Source organism: Cyprinus carpio, chromosome B19, assembly GCF_018340385.1.
Source record: "Cyprinus carpio isolate SPL01 chromosome B19, ASM1834038v1, whole genome shotgun sequence".
NCBI classification, from domain to species: domain Eukaryota; kingdom Metazoa; phylum Chordata; class Actinopteri; order Cypriniformes; family Cyprinidae; genus Cyprinus; species Cyprinus carpio.
The window spans coordinates 15,660,423-15,678,469 of NC_056615.1; the positions used below are offsets into that span (position 1 = coordinate 15,660,423).

General features: G+C 36.5%; 1 protein-coding gene across 1 annotated transcript; it reads right to left on the reverse strand.

Annotated features, from left to right (window-relative positions):
* Positions 1-107: 107 nt before the first annotated feature.
* Positions 108-9,907, reverse strand: fam83hb (family with sequence similarity 83 member Hb). Its single transcript, XM_042746074.1, has 6 exons — positions 9,392-9,907; positions 5,236-5,705; positions 4,673-4,837; positions 4,469-4,593; positions 1,594-4,372; positions 108-1,099 (listed from the first exon to the last, which is right to left on the reverse strand). The coding sequence occupies exons 2-6, from the start codon at positions 5,683-5,685 to the stop codon at positions 1,079-1,081; spliced, it is 3,540 nt and encodes a 1,179-aa protein (XP_042602008.1). The 5' UTR covers positions 5,686-5,705; positions 9,392-9,907; the 3' UTR covers positions 108-1,078.
* Positions 9,908-18,047: the final 8,140 nt, after the last annotated feature.

Below are 18,047 nucleotides of genomic sequence, written 5' to 3' on the forward strand. Positions count from 1 at the left end.
ATCAGTCCTATGACACATCCAGAGAGCACTCTGGGATATCTTTGGTGTTTAGTAATACCATTCTGTCTTAATTAAATTTTGCATTGACAAAATACAGGCTAAAGCCATTCCTGAGAATATCTTTATCAACCTAATATTTTACAGTTTCTCCTGACAACACAGTTCATGCAGGAACGTACAGGTATAGTATGTCTCAAAACCATTGTACTGCAAGTTCTTATTGCCGGTGAAATACAATTAATTCAACTCCATGCCTCATCACTTTCTCGACTTTGTCCACTTTCTTGATAGCACACTGTTGATGGAGGAAAGATGAATGAACAGGCCTCCTTTAATGTTAATACATCCCTTACATACTTTCCAGTCATCTCCGGACAGTTTCAGGTTCCAGTTTCTCTGTTCTTTGCCTTCAAAAGTAGCGTTGTCTACCAACCATCTATGGTTTCCTTTATGCCTGTGATCCATTGGCACATTCAGCACCAAAGCATAATTTCAGCATGACGTGTCCTGGGGCATTTATGTGGTGTACTTTAAAGAGGGTGTGTTTTGGTGCATTCAGAGTAGCATATCTCAGCTGCTGCCCAGACACGTTAATTTCCTTTGGAAATTGTGCATTCTTGTACATATACATCTTACAGAACTTATAAGGTCCAGTAGAATAAGAAAAAGCTGAGAAAAGCCTCTAAAGGTTCGAACCCTCCTTTGGCCTGACTTGTGTTTTAATGTTCTGTAGGGATGGTGTGTGATTACTGTTAAGAGGTATGCCCTGATGCCTTATAAGGGCAAAGTGAATCATCTGTGGGCTCAGATTGGCACAGAGCGAGGAGTATTCCTCCTGCTGCATCAAGAATCCTCATATCTGAGGTTGTGCTATTTCCGTGGTCTGTTTACATGACATCCATGGACCATGTACTGTAGATTACTAGTCATTTAACAGACACTTTTATCTGAAGCGACTTACTTGCTTCTCTGTGTCTGTTCACAGGAGTATTGGGGATGTTTGGTACTTTTTTTTTAGAATGGTTTCAGGTTCTCTTTACAGTTCTCGGTCAGGAATATTGGCCCCTTCATCCATGTTTTATCCCAGGTTATTCCCCATCTGTTGAAGCAGAGTGACAGATATGTGAGTGAAACATCCTACTAATCTCTCATCCATCAGCCCACAAATAGTACAGGAGATTCTGTGATAGTCTATTTCATTTATTTCTATCATAAATTAAAACAAATAGATTGGAGGTTGTAAACAAACTCATAATGAAATGTTAAGGCATATAACAACACTGAAGTACTTTTGAAATTTAAATTTACATTCTTAAATTCTAGGCATACCACAAAAGAAGTCAAATAATAAATAAACATGTAAAAGGAAAAATATAATTTGTCAATAAATATACCTAGACATTAAATGTTACATTAAGTGCTTTGCTCAGAAATGATATACTTCATATATAAGATATAAGCAGAGATAAAATATATATTCACTACAAATATTGTATAAGGATCTCATGTGATTGATCTAATCAGACTTTGCTCTGCCTTCTCTACATTTCCCTGGTCCTCCCAACAACACTCTTCTCGCTTACGATAAAGTACCTCGAAACGACTGTAGACTTTCTTTTCTTTGCGCATGCTCTCTATTCTCTTCAGCAGATTGTCCCTCTCCTGTGGGTTGACTGGAGTTCGGCTGAACTGGTTCCGGTTTTGAAATCTGAAGGATGAATTGGAAACTTCTTCCTTGCCCCCCTCGACTTTCCCAGACTCTTCAGTCTGCTGTCTATTTTTCTGGCTATTTGCAGAGATTTGCTCTAGGATCACCTTGGTATCATCCCTGAGGTTGCTGCTAAATATCACATTTGAGGTAGAGGACTGATAGCGTGATGGAGTCGGTTTAACATTGGGTTTGTTGTTTTCTACTGTGGTTGAAGACGATATGGATTCAGATGGTTTCTCTTTGTCTGAGGGCTCCTCTTGCATCTCAGGGACTGTTTTCATTGACTTGTCCTCTTGAGGGTTGGAAACTCCTGATTGCTTCTTTTCTCCCTTTGGCACAAGCAAACCCTTTAATCTCTGTGTTTGTTTCTTGAGGAAATCAAGGGCCTTTGTATCTTTGCCATCAGAGTTCCCAAGGTTTAGGGAGCTCAGGCTTTCTTTGGACTCGGCACGGGTGATGCCCGATGAGCTGAGGCTGCGAGACTTCTTAAGCTCACTCTTCTCAGCATCTGTTGCATCCGTAAGAATGTCCTCGCCACATGAGATACGACGATGAGAAGATTGAGATGCTTTGAATGGTTTTAAGAACTTGGGTGATGGGAAAGGCCGAAGTGACTTTGTTGGTTCCTTCGCTGGCTCTTTCTTTGCTGCATCAGCTGTGCTCTCCGTCAGAGTTTTGCTGTTTGTGAGCGGCCTGTCTACACAGACTTCAGATGGTTTTGCAATCACCAAGCGCTGTGGTACAGGATCTGTTAGCGTAATCGTTGGCTCTTGTTTCTTTACAGAGGACTCCACTGAAGTAACAAGCACATTTGGAATTGTGGTTGCTGTATCAGTGAGGTCTGGCTTTTTCATGGCTGTTTCTTGACTTTTAGTACCCAAATCTAACTCTAATTTTGAGCTCTTTCTCTTTTCTTCCAAATTTTTGAAGTACTGAAGTCTGCTTGCTGGATCATTCATGTTTAGGGAAGAAGTTGTATGCTGAGATCTCGAAGGCTCTGTTGGCTGTGTAACTTTATTGTCCTCAGGTTCAGGGTTGTCAGGTTTCTCAGGTTTCTCCTTTTCTTTGATAGGCTCCTCTTTGGCATCTGTGATCGTAGTCAGATCTCCTGCTGATGCATTTTTACCCTCTTTTTCTTCAGCTTTTTTATGCTTATTCCAGTCAAATGGCTCTCTTGACAGCGACCTCCTCTTCTCCAGAATCTCTGCTACAATAGATGAGTATCGAATAGGCTCACTCTCATCTTTCTCCTCTTGTAACTCCCCACCAGACTTAGTTTGCGAGGAGCTGTGTTGCTCCAGCTTTGAGGAGCTGAAGATTAAAGAAGACCTTAGTCTTGAGCTTCTTTGCAGCATTGGGTTAATTCGAGATCGGAAAGACTCATGCTTGGTAATGCTGATTTCCCTCGATTCTGGCTCCTTCTCATTGTCTGTTGAAGATGATAGTGATGAAGCTGAAATGGCTGGCTTTAATGTGTCAGTACTTGTGGGACCCAGGTCAGAGCTTATGTCTTTCCCTTGATTTCTATCTTGTATGATGGGTTTACCATAGCGTGGCCGCAAATCAAGGTTCGGCTTAGTTGGGATGTTTGGACGCTCTCTTAAATGAAGGCCTGGTCCCTCTGAGCCATAAAGTCTGCTGTCAGGTTGTTGATGCGGCTCATCAAAGGCATCTGGACCCATTGGCTGATGGAGGCCCTCCTCTCCTGAATCTTCATAAGTGCTGAGATAAGAGTTGATTCTCCAGCTCCGCAATCCCTGCTTTGCACTGGGGTCCTGGGACTGCCGTACCTGCTCTCCAGTGGAGAACAACTGCTTGTGATCAGGAGGATGTGGCTGAGTCGGCGAACTCTGACAGGCATATGCGTGGCCTGCAGCAGGCCTCTTGTGGGTTTGTGGACCATAGCGTCCCCCTCCTGAGTGGTACTCTTTTTCTGATTCACTTTTGAGGTCATCAGAGGACAAAACATTCAGATTTCCTGGTGCTTCAAGTTCAGGAGGATATGCAGAATCAGATTGTTGATCTGTCTGGTACATGCCGTAGTTAAGACGGTCATAGTGCCCACGCTCAGAATCCGGTCCCATGCCCTCACTATGATAGTAATGTTGTTCTCGCTGGTAATGTGATTCCGTCTCCTCCAAATTGTTCATTACACGCTGTTTCATATACTGACGGGAGGAGGCGTAGGTCTCACGGGTGCCCTCGGCATAGCTATGCCTCTTAAAGGCATTCATTTCCAGCTGCCTGGAGGCTAACATTGAGCGTCCTGGATCCAAGAATGACTGTTGCATCCTGAACTGCTGTGTTGCATATTTTGTGACCTGCATAGGACCTGCACCTGGTTCAAGTGTATGGCGGAATGGGTCCTCCCTCCGAAAAGGTAATATGGATTCAAGACGATCCCCAAATGGGTAACCGGTAAATTCAGGCTGGCGAAGATATCCTCTAGGATTCCTTTGTGACTGAGTCCTTTTTAAGCCAAACTGATTGCCAAGGTAACTACTTGTATTGTCTTGTGGCATGGGTACAAGGGCATTTTCAACAACAAGAGGCTGAGACTGAGCAAACAAGATCCGAAACTCCTCATCAAATGTGGCAACTAGTTCTCCAAGGAACAAATGGGCAATGCAGCGGTGGATCTTCTCAAAAGACCACATAAAACTGGAGAAAGAGAGAAAGAAATATAAATAGTGTCATCTGTGCCACATACTAGTGAGCATGCATTAGAGTAGAATTCTTATCTGCCACTGAGCTCACCTATAGTTTCCACTGATCACTGCTCTGCAGTCTGTCAGAAGAAAACGGTCCATCACTTGACCTTTAAATGATTTTCCTGTGCGGCAGAAATAGGTAATGCCCGCCACTGTCCGTACCCGCATCATCTGTAACCAGTGAAGTCAGCATTAAGTCTGCATTTTCATAAAATTCAAACTTAGGCTAGTTGAGGTAAACTGAACTTACATGGATCATATCCAGATTAACTTTACAGCTTGCCACCATGTTAACAAAATGATGGGCATTTTGTTCATCCAGCAGAATGTAGACAGGCACATGACGTGCTGTAGCATCCAAAAGGTCAGAGAATATATCAATATCTGTGAAAATATCCATCACCACTGCAATTACCTGTGAGAAAGAGGAAATAAACATGAAATTAGCAATAAAGATTTTACATAACATGCAATAAATTATATTTTTTGTTTATATTGCAGTGACCAATATCACAGTTGTATTGGACTTTGTACTATCACAGTTAGTATTGATGTACAGTACCCTCACTCACATGTTTTCATTTACTGAGGCCATTGCAAAAATGCCCTATTAGTTTATTCCATGAGCAATAACGGGGGTTTAGAATTTGGCTGGTCATAGTCTTAATTTCATGTAAGTGTACATCATGTTAAACATATCTAAAATAAAATCTTAAAGTAAAATATTTGTACTGATGAAAATGATTACTGAGTGGACCTTTCATATTCTTGATTCCAACCTGACACCATTTACAAATTTTTAAGAGCACTAACCTGATGAGCATTTTTGATGAGGTGCCGGGCCTGCTCCTTAATGCTGAGCCGCTCCGGGTCAGCGGGGTTTACCAACATTGTGACCTCTGTGGGCCCCACAAAACTATGTTGCTGCAGAGGCCAGCCAAGGTCTAGTCCTGGTGCATCCAAATCAGAATGCAGTGGCCAGTAGGTGTCAGAAGACCCATCCTGATCTATTTCTCGATATGGCAGTTCGGGTAAATTTCCAGCACTGTGTGGTGATTTCACAGAGCTTTTAATATGCTCAATCTCTGACCTTGATAAAAAGTCAACTACATTAGCACTTTGTAAAAAGTTGTAATAGCCCTCAACATCCTCTTCCACCAGGGCATCAATAGCCATGCGATACTCTTCTCGGTAATGCGGACGCAAGTAATTGGGATCCAGGGGGTTGTCGCCCAATGAAGAACATTGTGAGCGGCGGGCCATGGTGGAGCAGGGAAAACTACCTGAAAAACAAAATATTTCAATAAATGAGCATGTGGAATAATCTAAATAGCATATGTAAACTTAAATTTAGGGTCACACTTTATTTTAAGGTCAGAATCTCACAAATGACAATAAACAATGAAACATTATGATTTTTGCCTTAATAAACTACTAATTTGCTGCTTATTAATTAGAAAGGTGGTTGTTAAATTTAGGTATTGGGTAGGATAAGGGATGTAGAATATTGTCATGCAGAATATGTGCTTTATATTTACTAAACAGCCAATATGTTAATAATAGGCATGCTAATAATTAACTTGTTAATAGTGAGAAATGGTCCCTCCCTATACTAAAGTGTTTCCAAATTTAGCTATTACATTTTCCCCCTTTGTTTTTACCAATAATAATTCTTCCAGAAAATGTTTAAATTTAAGCACAAACACGTTTGTTGTTAGCTATTTTTTATGTAAGAACAAGAAGAAAATTGGCTTTTAATACCAGGATACAAAAACAAATATAAAATAGCACTGTCTTTTGGACTATTTTTTATTATTTACAATACAAAAGATCCAGGAAGCACAAATACTGCATGCCATGTCAGTGTTTTAAATTTGCATATTACATGTTGCATTACACAGTCAGTCAACAAGTGTATTATGAAATATTATGACCCCAAAAAAACATACTACTGCATGCTAGTATAGATCGACCTGCTGAAAAACTAGCTGCTTGACTCACTGTGTACATATGAAATTCCTAGCTGTTCTGTGATCTTCCAGACAATGACCCCTAGGCAAGGTTAGGCCCCAGTATGAAGGTTTTTGAAGGCTGTGGGCTCTTGTGTACATGTGTTTGTATTTTAGACGTCACCATGGAAACAGCCTGTTGGCGAATGACTCATTGTGGGCAAGAGGGGAAGCGAAAAGACATCAACCGAAAGGGAAAAACTCAAGAAACATGTGACTGAATCAAAGAAGGGAGTGTTTTGCTGATGAACTTTTGAAAGAGACTCGCTGAGTTAACTATGCACATTAGAATCAGACTTTGAACAGGTCGTAAATTAACTAAGTCTTGCTGTGGCTGATTCATAACATGTCCATTAAATAATGTGAACTCCTACATGCACAAGAGATTCTTAAACATTCGCTAACAGAAATGTTATGGAATTCTATATATGTATATGTGTATACATATATATATATTTGCATCTACTCATGACTAGCCTTGATTATAATCAGTTTTACTCATCTAATCTGAAACCTGCGCTGTCAGCATGTTTCTTTATGAGAGTTGACACCCAGACCATCATGTTGGAGTGGATTCAAGATTACCAGGCAATGTACTGCTTCACTATTAATGTCTCCTTTTATTAAAACTGAATTTTATTTAAGCCTTTAATCTTTATTAAAATCTATTACTGCAATGATTGACCGATAATTATAATTCAAGCTTATTTGTACTGGTTTTGTGGCAAATGGATGGCAAAATGTAAAAAACAAAACAAAAACAAAAACAAAAAACAAGAGACGTTAAGAAATTAAAGTAAGCCAGAGCAGAGAAACTTTATTCCTGCAGGTCTACACTGCAAGTGCCAATAGTCATATAAATCAATTTTACTTTTCAAGAAGATATGTTTTCATATACATGTCTGCACAGACATCATTCATGTACATAACATTCTTTTTAACTGAAGAACAAGAACATAACGAGAAATTACCCATGCAGAAGATGCTTTACATTCCTGAGATAACCTTTACAATAGGCAGTGAGTCTGACATATAACAGGTAGTCAGTGATTCGGTAGCTTAGTTTTGGAATAGTCTTAATCATTTTCAGCAAACAAAGCGAGATTTTTGCATAACCAAATATTGTTTAAAATGAACCCTTGACATTTGATGAATATTTGTCCAATACCAAATTTCAACTACAAAACACAAATTAAAACTTAAAGGGATAGTTCACCCAAAAATGAAATTTCTGTCATTAATTACTCACCCTCATGTCGTTCCAAACCTGTAAGACCTCCGTTCATCTTCAGAACACAAATTAAGATATTTTTGATTAATTCTGAGAACTCTCTGACCCTCCCATAGACAGCAATGTAATTAACACGATCAACGTCCAGAAACGTAGCAGGGATATTGGTAAAATAATCCATGTGAATCAAAAATATTTGTGTTCTGAAGATGAACGGAGGTCTTACAGGTTTGGAACGACATGAGGGTGAGTAATTAATGACAGAAATTTCATTTTTGGGTGAACTATAATAATAATAATAATATAATAATAAACTTTATTTTCTATAGCGCCTTTAAATGTAGATCTCAAAGCGCTGAACAAAAACAAATAAAACAATACACTGTATAAAATATTACAAGCAAAAATATGAAAAGAAATAGAATCAAAACAACAACAAATAAAACAATATAAAAATAATACAAATGTTTAATTAAAAGCTACCCTAAAATATATATATATATATCCCTTAAACATTAACTATGCCATCACCTAATCCTAACTTATATTAATATTTTGGAAATGATCAGAATGTAATAATGCTGCTAAATGTAATCTTTGCAAATCTGAATGTATCCATTTTTCATACTGAATATAATAATGTTGTTATGCCTGAATTCAATTTTAATTCAATAATTTTAGTTTTTTAAATTTTAGAGTGTGGGGGGTATTAGACAAAATTTAAATTACAGACATTTTATTTTTTTTCGGTTATTGGTCATAATATGGAAATAATTATAGCTGTATTGATATCAGCCATAATATTAGTGCTCCCTTAATCCTGATGTACATAACTCTGCAAAATCAATTTTTTCCCAGTTCATGTCCAACACATTTGTGACACGTAATCTAACATTTATCGATCTAAAGACCACCAACAGGTTTTAGATATTTTTTTTATCTCTGGCCTACATGGAAATCGTGCTAGATTTACCCAAACTCCCATTTCTGTCACTGATCAATTACTAACAACACCCTCTTAGTAATTTCTCTAAAAAAAGAGCTTCGTGTTTCAACAAGTGCAAAATTAAACTGTCTTATAACTCAAGCTCAACCAAATGTAGGAAATTATGAAATATGACAGAACGCACATGTCTGTTCATGGTGTGGTTCACCTGGGCCTCACCCACAAAAAGAATCAGTGCGTGGATTTAGACGGATAGATAATTTAATATTTAGAGTTATGCAATGTTTTAAGACCATTAAGGCACTGTGAGGAGAGGGCATCCTGAACCAATCCCTAAGCAAAGTCCTACTTGATAACAAAGGAACAATTCTGTGCACCCAAGACACTGAACCATCACATTTCAAAGATCAACAGTAGACTTAACCTTTAATAAAATACGTGTAATTCATAGATTTAAAAATAGTTCCTGTATAAAAACTGCCATCATTTTCACACAGCTGTCAAAACTTCACTCCATCATGTTCAAAACGATTGTTCAAACAAGTTATATAATTCTCAATTGTTTTAGTGTTTACTTCAAAAATCTCTCAAATGGGTTTCTATAGTATGTAGAGTGTACACAGTTCCGAATCTCCATCAGATTAAAGTGCAAACAACGTTTAAGAATAAAAATAGCTTTTAGCTCGAGCTCGTTAAGTTTCTTCTGCGCTATCAACGTCCATCTGCTCATTCACACTATGTGACTCGTCTTTTTGAAAGCTGAGACTACTGGGTTGTTCTTACCTTTACGTTTGGAGTTACTTGCAGTGGCCGGTAAAGAAACTTTTTTCCGTTCCGAAAAAGTCGGCTTTTTTCACCCCCTGTTCAGCGAACGCATCCGCAGTACATTCCTGGTGTCGGTGAAACCCCACCCAAAGCTATTCAGCTTGAAGGCGAAAACCAGCCCTGGCGAAACCTGTTCGCGTTCGGCCGAGTCCTGCCCGCCGAACGTCTCAGCCCCGTTAAGATAACACAACAGCACTCGGTTCGTAATGAACAACTCAACCCTTTGAATTTCAGTTCTGAAACTCCTCCCAACCATCGCCGGCGTCACCGCTCACCTACAGGAGACAGTTACTACAAAACCGACAACTATAAAGCCGAATACAATACGAATAAAGCCGAATAGGGCTTTTACAGCAGGACTTGTTACAGTTGATCCATTTGCATAACTGGCAAAACACGAACAAATTTGCTCCGTGGAGTTCCACGAGCGCACTCCATATCCCAGCTCACCCTGCTCTTCCACAGCGAGCAGACAGACAGATGGTGGATTGTTACTCATAGGACAAAGGCGCACCCAGGTCATGATCACACTGCTGAGTTTTTTTTTTTTCTTGTATGTCTGGTGGTACAGATGGTATAGAATAGAAATGATTCATTAATAGTTCATGACTTAAAACTCTATTTCTGTAGAATAACGTGTCTATAAGATCACATCAAGTTGCTGTGCACGTGTAAACAACTTTACCAACGAGAGGTATCTTAAAATCATATTAAAAGTTAATGAGTTTGTTTTTATCACAGGATTTTTCCTAACATCAAATACACAGTCATTGCCCCTCTTCTTTTTCCATACATAATATATTATATTAAATATTACTATCTATAAGTTTAGATTTTATAGTGGACATTATATTTTATTTAAAATACTTTTAAAGGTTTTTCTCTAGATTATGTGAGAACCCCTATATATAAGTAATTAGTGTTTTCTTTTATTATTTTAACTTACATATACTGGAGACTTAGGCTACATATACTGTAGGTCTAAAATAGTCAATATTTATACAATGATTTTCTAGTGAACAACAGATTAAATTGATTAAACCATTGAAACGTGGTACAAATATTTGCACATATTCTTTTTAACAAACACATTATTTAATATACACCTGAATTTGAGCAGCTGTGGTTAAATTAACTGTTAAACTGTCAAAACTCTTACTAGTACATTATTAATGCTATGTATTATTAATGCTATCTATTTTAATTTTCAAATATAAAAAAAATCAGGTTCCACGCTTACTTTTTTATTATACAAAAAGAACAAATGGATCAAAAGTTTTGGCACTGAGTCTGCCTCGGTGAATAATTCAAAATAAAAATCAAAAATCAAAGTTATATACATTAAAGGAATCACCTTTCCAGAGTGTAAAGGTCACCCATTTTAATTGATGGATATATCAACATTTCATCAAAATAAACAGACTTCAGGTTAATATATAGTTACAAATGTATTTTTAAGTGAGACCAAAGTACAATTTGTTATACAAGCTCTGTAGTGTCAAGACATCCCAAGAGCAATACACTACATACTTTATGAGGCTGTAATGATTATTGGTTACTTTATTGCAATTTGTAAAAGTAAGCGCACAATACATTTGCATGGTGAGGGGTGGAGTAAGTCAGAGGATTTTGTCACACCCTAGAAAGGAAAAGACTAAAAGACATCCGCGTTTTGCCAGACTTTCCCCTTTACTGTGGGAAAGTTTTCTTTGAACTCTATGAGAATTTTTTGCTCTTTACATGTGTGAGTTCAGTTTCATGTCCCCTTCTTCGAGTTTATGATTGTGAGGTTGATTCTGAATGTTGTAAGCGTGTCTGTATCTGACTGAACTTAGCAACTCAGGTAACTCAGGTAAAGGAGGGTGTGAGAAAGGGTGCGGCCCCCCGAAGAATGTGCCAGCACAACTCACTGACATTCACCACGCCTAGGACACGCTCATTCCTCAAACGCACATACACACCATAAGCATACTAACTTTTTCTTCTCTGTTCATAACCTTCACCACATTTACTTGAGGTCACACAAATCACATAGCAAAAAACCATTACTTGTACCACAAATATGGCGTATGCAAATGTCAAAGCTATCCGTTGAACACTGTCACGCTCATTCACACTCAACATTCAGCTGTCGAAACATTTTATTCACTTTCAGTTTTTTTAGTTTTACTTGACTGTGATAGGTGTCATATGTTTCCAGCAGTCCCGTAAACAAGTAGGGGGAAAACATTAATATACATTTTTAAAACATTAATACGTAAATTTTTTATTTATTTAACAGTCATATTACCTTCCAGTCATTTTGACCTGGATAGGATTTTCTTTTTCTTGAAAGTGCTAGTTAATGTTATCAAAATGGACAAAAACTTGCAGACTTTCTTTACACAATGTATAACATCCTACCCAAAAATAAATTATTTTTGTACTTTTAGGATTTTTTTCCCATCTTGTTTCACTTGTGGTGTTCCTGGTCAAAAAGGAACAATCTACAAACATTTATTGTAAATATCTCATTAGTCTATATTACCAAATATTGGATTCAGTCTTTTTATCAGTTTGTTTTCTGTCTTTTAGTTCAGGTTTTGTATTTATTTCTGATTGACTGTATAGGCCTGATCTGAGATTATCTATTTTTGTGTGAACATTGCCAAAATTATCCACAAATAAGTTTTTTTTTTTTTTTTTTTTTTTTTACTCAAATACTGATATTATACTAATACCAGATTTGGTGATAATATAGCATATTATCATTTTTGATCAAAATTATGTAACAGCACGAGTTACAAAACCTAAAAATCTAAAATAAGACATTCCGCATGATTGTGGCTTTAAAACCGAAGGGCTTTTTGCTGTTAGGACAAACAAAGGTCCACCTCCCTGCTAAAGGATTTTAGTCAATGCTGAAAGACTGTTTGAGATAATTTTTTTTCTACGAACTCTTGTCTTGTTTTATAGCCTAAACAAGTTTTAGCATGCCAGCATAATCTGCATCCATCCATTTGCTGAAGCGTGATCTTTAAAACAGTGCTCTGTTTTTCGAAACAAGGTGTCCTTTTGCTGTCTGGCAGAGTCCCACCCACAATTCCCCTCTCCTGCTGTAATATCACACCTGTGTATCATGTGACACAAGGCAGCTCTCTGTTGCTCTTAAACACACACAGATGCACATAAACAAACTTGTATTATTCAAAGTAGTTATGCATAATCTAAACTGAAGAGGCTTTCTCTGTTTTGTTTACTCACATGTGCATTTGTAATCACCACCACATTTCATTTTTTGGTATAATTTGTCAATCGCATGTATTGCAGTCACCCATTTATATGAATAGATGTCCATTCATGTGTTATGTTTTTGTTTTTTTTTAATCATCGTTTGAGTGTGTGGCACATTGCTGATACATTACTGATAAGCTCAGGTGGTGTGTGATCGAGGTTGAAACCCGTAAAGTAGCATATTTTCACATTAAATGTCAATTCCCTGAAGCTACAGAGCCAGTTACAGTTGAATGCATCAGCTCCTCCAGCAATGATGTACACCTTGGGCTGTGCTTTGTTGAATTGTACTTTATTACCTCATCCAGCAGTCCATGTCCACCACCCAACCCAAACACAAAGACAAACAAATCAGCCCATCCCGTCTGCTATCTTGAAAGGCTGTGTGTGCCTAAATTCCATAAATGATTCAGAAATGGTTGGACATCAAATTCAAGAACTTCAATGGTTATTACTGGATGCTGGCATGTTTAAGTACAGGATAATTATATATAAGACTCATATATAATTATTTACTGTAAGTATCCAAGTTAATCATGTATAGTGTCACGGCTATACATGTGATCTGATTTCACTTTATCAGCCAAATGCTTTAAATAGCATCCAGTTATATAAGCAGTAAATATATCTGAGTAACTTAAGAATGGAACTAATTCATGTCAATCTAGCCAGTAGACTGTTTCTGCAGTTCATTGTCAGGTTTTCAAGAGCAGCTGCTTTCAGCACACTATAGATAAAGAGTTTGTGGGAAGACTCTTGAAAGATTATGCCACATAGTAAAAGTAGGGATAATGTTTTTTGCTATTAGTCAAAGCAGATTGTTAGAAAGGCCCAGTTTCACAGACAGGGTTTAGCTTAAGCCAGGACTAGGCCTTAGTTAAATTAAGATATTTAAGCAGCTTTTATTAAAATGGCTTAGAAGAAAACGTTACATGGTTGCATCTTGAGACTGGCATTTTTTAAGATATGTCAGAGCAATATATTTTCAGTTGAGACAACTCAAACATGCATTTTAATCTGGGACTAGCCTTAAACCATGTCTGTGAAACCAGAGGATACAGATTAGTTAAAAAGGTTACAGATAAATTGTCAAAATATGAGTTAAAATGAACTGTTCTAGCCCTGATTGAATTGAAATTGCAATTGAATTCTTTCACTCTAGTCATGGTACAACCAAAGAATTACCCATCCACCATCACAGCAATCTCATAAAAATGTATTCTGCATAATGTACTGAGATACATCACATTAAAATCATCAAATTTTAGTATATGTCAAGTTTTGACTTCTCACACTTTTGTATCCTAAAATATTTTTATTAGAATGAAGTATGTCATATTTACCCATCCTTTTTTTAATGTCATTTAATTTTCCAAATGATTTTATTTCGTTGATTTATCAGAATTTCAGAACCTTTTTTATGCTTTATTATTTTTCATTTAAATTTTTTAAAAGTCGTTTTAGTTCAATTCATCTTGTAAATAAGTAACTTGACCATCATCAAAAGCTCATCTGTATTTTTATATAAATGCAGAAGTGATACTAGCTGGATTAATGCAGCTAACAAGGAATGTTCTCAGAACGGTCTGGCAAGGTTATTATTTATACATTAATCATGGACCTTTTTTTCCAAATGCTTTCTAAACTTAATACTACTTACAACTTGTTTTAAAGCATTCATAGAACATTCAAAGTAATTTTCCCATAATGTTTAAATGATAAAATGAAACATTCTCCTAATGTTTACACTAACATTCTCATAAACAAGAAAAAAGATTCTGAGAACATTCCGAAATAACTTTTCCATTAATTATCAAAACATTCTTAGAACACGTCTGGTTATTAAAGGTGTAAAATGCAAGCTGACAGATTGAAATCAGCCCTAGGCTCTGTAAGGTGTATGATACATTGAGAAAGCTATCCAATAGCATTCCCATTCGTCTCAGTGGTAGCCACTCCACTGACCCAGGATGTCCTGTAAGTAGCCTACTTGATTTGCAATTTCCCATCTTTACTCATTGCCTCCGTCCAGAAGCAGTTTTCTTAATATCAGGGTGAGTAAATGAATAAACAGAAATTTCATTTTGGGGTGAACTATTGTTTAACAATATGTCATCAGGAAAAACCTGCTTTCCCAAAGTCATTGTTATATAAGATTCACTGCTCAAATACAATACCCAGCCCTGCCACCGGACATGCTTTTAATCTCCTGCTCTGTTCCTTTCACAGTCATATGTAAATATCCTGCTGCAACAGTTAACCACCGGCATTTCACATGAGCTGTATGGTCAACGCAAAATATGCATAATATAGCTACACTAGGACAAAGCATATTTCCTCCCTTGCTGATCTGAGGTCATCATGTCACAAGTGACAGAGAGATATTTAGGCTTCAAGTGGTGAAACAGATCAATTCACTTAAGAAACTTGTACTGTTGAATACAGAGATGGCTTAAGGGCTGTTTTGATATCACTGATGTATAGCCCTGTTTTGACCTCTGACCTTGATGATGCTGTAGCAGTTCTTCAAAGCGTCCAGATACCAAAAGGCTGTAAATCCCCCACACCCCAACTCATTCATGTCTACTGCCCCAGATGTTTCCTCAGGACATGCAGCATTCTGTCAGCTTCCTGTTTATACTTCCAGGATATGTCCATTAAGCTATAGCTTGAAAAAACAATATGTAAATATTCTATTTGGGCACACCTACTCATTCTTTGTTTATTACTATTTTAGAAAAACAGTGAAGTCCTTCAAACTGTGAAATATATAAATTATGCAGTTTGCAAAATGTGAATGAATCAAAACCATCCACGTGTTTTCCAAAAGCCACCCTTTGCCTAGATTACACACTCTTGACATTCTCTGAGTCAGTTCATGAGTGCACTGTTTTTTTTTTCTTTGCTATCTGCTCCAGCTTATTCCTATAAAATGATTTCAATAATATATATATATATATATTTTTGCATTGTATTTTTGTCATACATGGATACCATATATTTGTCTCCAAAGCTGATTTCACACAGCCCAAACTCCAAACCTTTACTCTATTACTGTATATGTGACCCTGGACCACAAAACCAGTCTTAAGTCTCTGGGGTATATTTGTAGCAATAGCCAAAAATACTTTGAATTGGTCAAAATGATCAATTTTTCTTTTATGCCAAAAATCATTAGGATATTAAATAAAGATCATGTTCCATGAAGATATTTTCTACATCTCCTTTTTTTTTTTTTTGCAATCTCAGATTCCAGATTTTCAAATAGTTGTATCTCGGCCAAATATTGTCATATCCTATCAAACCACACATCAATGGAAAACTTATTTATTCAGCTTTCAGATGATGTATAAATCTCTGATTGAGACCCTTTGACTCTTATGACTGGTTTTGTGGTCCAGAGTCACATATTGTACATGAACTTGCATTTTTACCTTCTGGTATTTACAGTAAACAGAGACAGATGGTGGAAAACAGGCCACGGTCATATCGAGCTTATAGTATGACAAAACTATTTGAATTTGTATTGTATAAATTTGAATTATTGACAAGTGGCATTAATCAGAATGGAATATTATGTGGCATTTAACATAGTTATGAGTTTGATTTTTTTAACTTGAATATTGAACATTTGAAATTTTACACAACGGAATTTTATAGACATGTATTTTCAAAAAGCGAATTTTTTGTTCAGGATTTTTTGACTGCAAATATCCAGACTGTTAAAAATACAGCTTTAAGTTTTTAAGATGAAAAGGAAATTCGGAACATCAAATTCAATATTATAAAATTCAATACACAGAAATTCAGATCATAGGTCAGAAAGTAGGTCAGAGGTAATCCACAGGGAAGAGTAGATGATCTCCAAAAAGTCAAACGAAGCATTTTGACCAATTAGTATTTTTCAGGTTGATCTACCTGATCATGAATCGCCCAGAGGTATCCTAAGTGATTCTTAAACATATGGTTTATATTTATATGTTAAGTCAGCCAGTTGTTCTCAACCTTTTTTACTCCAAGGCCCCCCTCCTCTCCAAATCAATACATACTTTGCAAAAATTAAAATTAATAAACCCCAAACATACAGTAACTTTAATAAAAGTACGTAAACCTCAATTATACAGTAACTTTAACAGATAAGCACAAGTCAACCAGCCATACCAAACAAGACCACAAAGAGACGCCAAAGGACTGCATACACGGATCCATGCAGAATAACTAATCACACCAAATGTTTATAATAATTACACATAGTCCAAGCTCTATGCAACGGCTGCTTTGTCGCTTCAATCAGTCACATCTGTATAGACATGGTGTTGCGCCACACTGCATCCAGTGTATGAAATATCACTGATTATAATCCATGGGCTCTACTGTCTCTTTTGCTTCCGCGTCCTTTGTAGACACGGTGACATGCTAATCACTGTCCCACCAAATACTGTATACTTTAAAACAAACACAGAGATTTTTTAGATAAATGTTTCACATGCTGATAATGCTAACCTAACATATAGGCCTAAATATAAACCATAAATGTTTAAGAATCACGTAGGATACCTCTGGGCGATTCATGATCAGGTAGCTCAACCTTATCTGAATGCCAGAAAAATATTAAATGGCCAAAATGCTTCATTTGACTTTTCAGATATCATCTGCTCTTCCCTGTGGATTACCTCTGATATACTCTGAATTTCTGCATATTGAATTTTAGAATATTGAATTTGATGTTCCTAATTTCCTCTTCATTTTGAAAGCTTTTATGAAAAAACTTGATAGTTGCAGTCAAAGATTTTCAAATGTTCAATATTCAAGTAAAAAAAAAAAAAAAAAAAAAAAAAAAAAAAAAAATCTAATTCAGAACTGTTAAATGCCACATAATATTATTCAGTTTTGATAAATGCCACTTCTCAATAATTCAGAATTATACAATACAAATTCAGATAGTTTTGTCATATTATAAGCTCAATACAGTCAGTGTTTCCGTGTGTGGCGTTCCGTATGAGAGTGTTTAGAGCTAGAGATAAAACCTGTTCTTATACAGTCTATGGTTAAAACCCAGCAAGAAAGAAAGACAGCGCTCTCTGGTGTGGTGAAATTACATCTGCAGTACGACGATTAAAAACAAACATTTTGCCTAAAATAAAATAAAGTAAAATAAAATAAAATAATTTTATTTATTATTTTATTTATTCATAAAAATAAAGCCATAATTACATTTAGCAGCTATTAATTCGACCTGAAAAACGTATAAAAATAAAACAGTATTTTCTAGGCATTACAGATTAATACATTTTCTATATTATAACATTGTTTTTCGGTTATGTTTCATGTTATGTTATCG

Bases quoted from the DNA above. Each gene is read 5' to 3' on its own strand.
- fam83hb (XM_042746074.1), bottom strand. From the start codon at position 5,685: ATGGCCCGCCGCTCACAATGTTCTTCATTGGGCGACAACCCCCTGGAT. The intron at 4,594-4,672 runs GTAAGTTCAGTT...CACTGGTTACAG, and splicing joins TTAATCTGGATATGATCCAT to ATGATGCGGGTACGGACAGT. The intron at 4,373-4,468 runs GTGAGCTCAGTG...CTCTTTCTCCAG, and splicing joins GTGATCAGTGGAAACTATAG to TTTTATGTGGTCTTTTGAGA.